This window comes from Gopherus evgoodei, chromosome 21 (genome assembly GCF_007399415.2).
Source record: "Gopherus evgoodei ecotype Sinaloan lineage chromosome 21, rGopEvg1_v1.p, whole genome shotgun sequence".
Classification (NCBI taxonomy): domain Eukaryota; kingdom Metazoa; phylum Chordata; order Testudines; family Testudinidae; genus Gopherus; species Gopherus evgoodei.
The window spans coordinates 2,754,185-2,760,768 of NC_044342.1; the positions used below are offsets into that span (position 1 = coordinate 2,754,185).

The following is a 6,584-nucleotide window of genomic DNA, read 5'->3' on the forward strand; positions in this document are numbered from 1 at the left end:
ATCTATGGCTTTTCCTGTTATTGTCTTTACCAATCAAGTCTGCGGTTTGACTGTTCTAGCACCTTTTCTGTAGTCCTGACAGCAAGCTCAGCTGTTATAACTTAACAGATCTTCTGGTTCCCCTTTATCCAATTCTAGTTCCTCTTTCTGGGGCCCTGACCACATATTTCTGCCTCAGCATGCCCTTTATACAAAAAAACAAGTTTAGCAGAAGTTAAAACTTTTACTCCTAACTAAAGGCTTTTAGGCCTACTTTTACTCTATTATCAGCAAAAAGCCTGGGGCCTTGGGTCAGGTAGGGTCAGGGGTGGGGGGGGGGTCCCTATCAAATGAATGACCTTGTCAGGGATTTGGAACTACCCAAGAGTAAGGCAGAGCTGTTGGGCTCCAGACTACAGCAGTGGAATCTCCTGGCAGGCTATCAGGGCAAATGGAGCCCATCAATGCTTGCAGACTATTGCTGGACAGTGACAAAAGATGCTCCATTTAATGAATACAAGAGACAAGCCAAGAAGCGCCGAGTAGACACTGAATAGGACTAAACTATGTACATAATAGTTTTTTGCCCTTTGTTTCATAATAAATTTTATTTATATAACCCTTTTGCTGATTTTTAAAGTGTTACATAAACAGGACAGGTGAAATATTATCATGTAAAGCAACCATGAACACATGAAAAGACCTCGGTTTACAATTTATGATTAAATCTCTACTATCTACACAATATACATAGACATAAAATGTAAAAACTTAAATATCTTAGAAACAGTAGCCAATCAGTTGTTTTAATTGTCATATTTGAATTCAGCACATCAAAATACATAATAAATATCACATTTTATCTCTGAAGCAGACGACTTCTCAAAAATTGTAGACCCATGTAAGAAGTTACCATTTAAACAGGAACTTTAATCCTTTATTTAAAAAGAATCTGTCATTAAAATCGAAACATAGAATATAAACTTTGGATAACTGCTGCATTTCCATGGTGGATTGATGTAAATTAGGACTATGCAGCCAGACTAAATATTGAAAATCAAGTGTTATTATTTAGGTTGTTACATGGGAATATATCTAGAAGTAATAAGAATAACTGATAATAAACTTAAGTGCTTAAGGCTTAATTATGTTTGAAAGAGCTTGACAGACAGAAATGCTCCCTGAACTACAGAATGTGGTCTGAAAACGAAGACATGATGGAGCAAGTGTTTAGCATACATATACTTTCTCTCCTTTCCACCATCTTGTATTATCCACGTTGTTTTCGATTGAGTATATTCACCTTATTTGTTCCCACATGCAGCTAAAGTGACAGACATGGACAATCAAAGCACAGTGACAGAATTCAGACTCCTGGGTCTCTCGAGCTTCCCAGAAATGCAGCCGTTACTCTTCATGAGCTTCCTGATTATCTACTTGCTGACCTTGGCTGGGAACCTCTCCATTTGCTTGGCTATCTGGGCGGATACCACAATCCACACTCCTATGTACTTTTTTCTGGTCAACTTGTCTGTCTTAGACATCTCATACTCTTCTGTCACTGTCCCCAATATGCTATTGATGTTGTTTACCAAGATTAAATCTCTTTCCTTCTCCAATTGCATGGCCCAACTGTACTTTCTCATCTCCTTTGGTGGATCTGAATCTTTTCTTCTTGCCCTGATGGCTTATAACCACTACATGGCAATATGCCAGCCTTTGCACTATGCAACCATCATGAACCACAGGACTTGTATGTGCTCTGCAATTGCTATATGGACAGGTGGTTTTGTCTACTCAGCGTTAGATACGTTCTTCATAGCCAGGCTACCTTTCTGTGGTCCAAATGAAATCAATCACTTCCTCTGTGAGATCCCTCCTTTGATTAAATTGGCCTGCATGGACACCTATTTTAATGAGATGCTGTTTTTTCTACTCATTGGAGCAGTAGGTGGAAGTTGCTTCCTGCTGATTTCCACATCATACGCTTACATACTATCCACCATCATGAAAATCCGATCAGCCCAGGGCAGACGCAAAGCCTTCTCAACTTGTGCTTCCCACCTCCTCATCATTCTGCTGTTCTATGGCCCGGGTTTCTTCACCCACCTCCGCCCCTACTCCAGCTACTCCATAGACATTGATAAAGTGGTCTTTGTGTTTTATACCATGGTTACACCCATGCTGAACCCAATGATCTACAGCTTCAGGAACAAGGATATGCAAGCCGCCTTCAAGAAAGCCATGGGAAGGGCTAAGAAATAGCATGAAGAAGGAGCTAGTTCTTTCTTTGAATGCAACAATGTGTTGCCAAAAAAGAGCTCTCTAAATTGTTTGGCAGCTGATTGAGCCCCAGAATTCACAGTAGGGATGGAAGGAATTTGACTTTTTTTTCAGTTACCTCAGCCCCAAGTCTGGGACATTCCCATTTAGCATAGATGCCAACCAAAGACATTCCCATCCATTATGGCAGTGTACCTGACATTTCCCACTCTCCAAAGACATTGATTTTTTACAATAATCCAACTCACTCCATCTAAGGGCTTAAAATATTCCCAGCCACTACATCCACAAGAAAGGCACCATTCCATCCACTTGCTGTGAAAGTTTAGTAGCATATATCTCATGTACTTTGTACTGAAAACACCCTGGGAACTTTATGATTGTTAAATTATTTCAGTAATTAATTAATTAATTTTATTTGGTTTGAGCATGTGCACTGCTAATTCATTCCGTGTGGCCAGACATCTAAGCCCCAGTTTGATTTATGAACTGGGGGAAGATAAGAGTGTTAGAAGGCTTTCCCTTCATCCCTCCTCTGGTTCTTGTCACGCAGACAAAAAGCAGAAGACCAGAAGTCCGAAGTGCAGGCAATGTGCTGTTTATTGCGGTTAGTTCCAAGCAAGCATATCCATAGCTCTTCGCTCCGGCAGAGTCTGTTTCCCAGTGTTCCCTTCCCAGCTCTCAAACCACAGAGCCTTGCCTGTGTCCCCATTCCCACCTCCTACTTCTTAGCAGGCCCAAATATACCTGAAATGCACACCTACAGTCCCACTCATTTTGTACCCCATGAGAGGGGGTGAGGAGAGAGATTGTGCTATGGTCAGAGACAGGAATTTGGTGGAAATAAGGAATAGGAAATGGGGGCATAGATGTTAGAGTGCTTTCCCTTCACCCTTCCCCTGTTTCTTGTCACACAGACAGAAATCTGTGTTTATATTAAGATATATGCATGTAGAGGTGGAGGAAGAAAGAACAAAATGCCTCTAAATAAATAACTCAACCCCACCAGTTTCTTCAGCAGAAAGCTTCCAAAATATAAAGTGAAGCATTGGAGTCAAACTTAATGGATACTTGTCACCTATTAAGTCATCTGCTGAGTCATTGCTGACCTCATTTCCCCAACATGCTAGGAAGGGATGAGTAAAACCCAGGGCCACCCGGGGGAGGGCAAGTGGGGCAATTTGCCCCAGGCTCCGCAGGAGCCCCCAAGAGAACTGGTGAGGCCCTGCCTCCGCCCCTCTCCCTGAGCCTCAGAGCTTTGTATCCAGGAGCATCCATGAACAGCGGTGCAGCTTGACTCCGGGGGGGCCTGAGCTCTGCCCCGCTCAGAGCTGTGTGGTAAGGAGGTGGGGCTCTGAGCTCCAGTGGGTTAGGGTTAGGATTAGGATAAACGCTGCACCACTGTTCGGAGACGCTTCTGGATACGACACACTGAGGCTCCAGGTTAGGGGGAGCCTGAGGTAAGAGTCCGGGACCGGGGGGGTTGAATAAGGGGCAAGGAGTCCCAGGGACAGTCAGGGGACAGCAAGGGGGCAGAGGTTAGGGGGGTGGTCAGGAGACAGGAAACAGGGGGGTTGGGTAGTGGGCTTTCTGGGGATCTGTCAGGACTCAGAGAGGGGGTGGATAGTGGTCGGAGCAGTCAGGGGATAGGGAGCATGGATGGGGTCCCAGGTGGTGGTTGTGGGGGGGTGTCTGGGGGACGGTGAGGGGGCAAGGAGCAGGATGGGTTGAGGATTATGAGGGGGCGGGAAGTTGGGGGGCAGGAAGTGGGTGGGGGTCACACAGGGGGCAGGGCCAGGATGTTTGGGAGGAACAGCCTTCCCTACCCTAAAGCTTATTTAGCATTTGGATGCTTGCAGAAGAGCCAAGCTGTTAGTTTTTCCATTAGGGCTACCATCCTTTTCACTTTTCAAATACCAAATTATAGTCTATATTTAATTTCAGTGCCATAGCAAGATTCATGTCAGGGGAGGGTAGCTTCATTTAAAATTAGCCACTGGAGGAGGGATCACATGAGAAGAGCAATATCCTATACCACCTACCTCCTTCCCAATCCTAGCAACGGAAAGTCCCCGTACCCCCCCCCCCCCCCCGCATTCCCTGACATTTCAGATGGGTTAATTCAGTGGTTCTCAAACTTTTGTCCTGGTAACCCCTTTCACATAGCAAACCTTTGAGTGTGACATCTCCCCCCTTATAAATTGAAAACACTTTTTTATATATGGAACACTATTATAAATGCTGGAGGCAAAGCTGGGTCTGAAGTGGAAGCTGACAGCTCATCATCCCCAGTAATAAACTTCTGACTCCCTGAGGGGTCCTGACCTCCAGTTCGAGAACTCCTGAGTTAATTTAATTTTAGCACCCTGTGTCCATTCGCATGCATGTTCTATTTTGAGCATGTCAGTTTTCACAACATAGGCTCATCCCAGATTCTGGAACAAGCTCAAATGCTCAGTTCTTGGAGTATGTACATTGTCTATACTAAAGACAAATCTACAGTAACCGTCTCCAGTTTGTGAGGGACCCCATGAAGCCAGTCTCTAGGAAACAGATAAATGCATGGAGATTAAGTCCATTAATGGCTATTAGCCAGGATGGGTAAGGAATGGTGTCCTTAGCCTCTGTCAGAGGATGGAGATGGATGGCAGGGGACAGATCACTTGATCCTTACCTGTTAGGTTCACTCCCTCTGGAGCACTTGGCATTGGCTACTGTCGGTAGACACGATACTGGGCTGGATGGACCTTTGGTTTGACCCAGTATGGCTGTTATGTTCTAAGCCAAATGAACCCAAAGTTATGGAGACAGATATGAGTCAAGGAAGTCAGCAGAGTATCAGAAACCTGGGAAAATCTCTGACTGGATGGACTCAGGCATTTGGTCACAAGCTGAGGTGGTTCAAAAGTTTGGGATTTTTTTTAAGCAGAATTTTTTATTGTTTGTTTAAACAATCAAACACAGCAAACAGCAAATATTTGGTCACATACTTCTGAAACCCCAAACCATCTTCAGGTTTTGGCAGACTAATTTAATTTAAAAAACCACTAATTTCAATTTTAAAAAAGCACAACAAATTTTGAAGGAAAGCAGATATTGTCCGTGATTTTTTTCTGCTTTTTAAAAACCACTAGTTTTCAATCAAAAAAAAGTTTTGACAGAAAATATTTGTCCAACCCTTTTAATGATCTGTAGTGCCTTTTAGCACTAGCTGATGCTGAGAATCAGTGATATCTTGTAAAGAAGTTTTCTCAAAACTAGGTTTGTGCCGAGATGGAGAAGATTTATTTTTCCCAGGGCAGCCTGTGGGGGGAAGTAAGTGGAGCAATTTGCCCGGGCCCCGCAGGGGCCCCCAAGAGAATATAGTATTGTAATTTTTTTTATGGAAAGGGCCTCCGAAATTGCTTTGCCCCAGGCCCCTTGAATCCTCTGGGTAGCCCTGGACTGCAATACATTGACACCATTTTACACCAGCCTGGGGTATGGCTCTATTTATTTTCCCCCAGTTTTATTTACTAAATGCCACAAACTTCATTAACACACAGTTAAGTTTTCTCAGTGTTGCCTCTTGCCCTTCCAGAATATGGAAAGTGGCTAAACTTAAAACTCTGAAAACCAGGAAATACAGAGTTAGTGTATCAAAGATTTGATCACCAGGTGTAGGAACAAATATTGGAAGAATCAAGAAAAATATTCCATCTCATGACTTTTCAGGGACTTTTATCTCATAAGAAACAGAAGAACAGTCATACTGGGTCAGACCAAAGGTCCATCTAACCCAGTATTCTGTCTTCCAACAGTGGTCAATGATATTTCAGAAGTAATGAACAGAACAGACAATCACCAAGTGATCTATCCTCTCTTGTCCATTCCCAGCTTCTGGTGAACAGAGGATAGCGACACCATCCCTGCACATCCTGGCTAATAGCCATTGATGGATCTATCCTCCATGAATATATCTAGCTCTTTTCTGAATTCCGTTATAGTCTTGGCCTTCACAACATCCTCTGGCAAAGAGTTCCACAGGTTGGCTGTTCATTGTGTGAAGAATACTTCCTTTTGTTTGTTTTATACCTGATGCCTATTCATTTCATGTGATGACCCCTAGTTCTTGTGTTATGAGAAGGAGTAAATAACACTTCCTTATTTACTTTCTCCACACCTGTCATGATTTTATAGACCTCTATCATATCCCTCCTTGGTTGTCTCTTTTCCAAGCTGAAAAGTCCCAGTCTTATTAATCTCATGTCATCTCAGGAACTCCTTGCTCTAACAACCCCACATTTTGACCACTAACCCTACATTGGGACTCTTTGAGGTTC

The 6,584-nt window shown here is 43.3% G+C and overlaps 1 protein-coding gene across 1 annotated transcript; it reads left to right on the forward strand.

The window, feature by feature from the left end:
• Positions 1–1,317: 1,317 nt before the first annotated feature.
• LOC115637815 (olfactory receptor 1019-like) lies at positions 1,318–2,244 on the forward strand. Its single transcript, XM_030539437.1, has one exon. The coding sequence runs from the start codon at positions 1,318–1,320 to the stop codon at positions 2,242–2,244; it is 927 nt and encodes a 308-aa protein (XP_030395297.1).
• Positions 2,245–6,584: the final 4,340 nt, after the last annotated feature.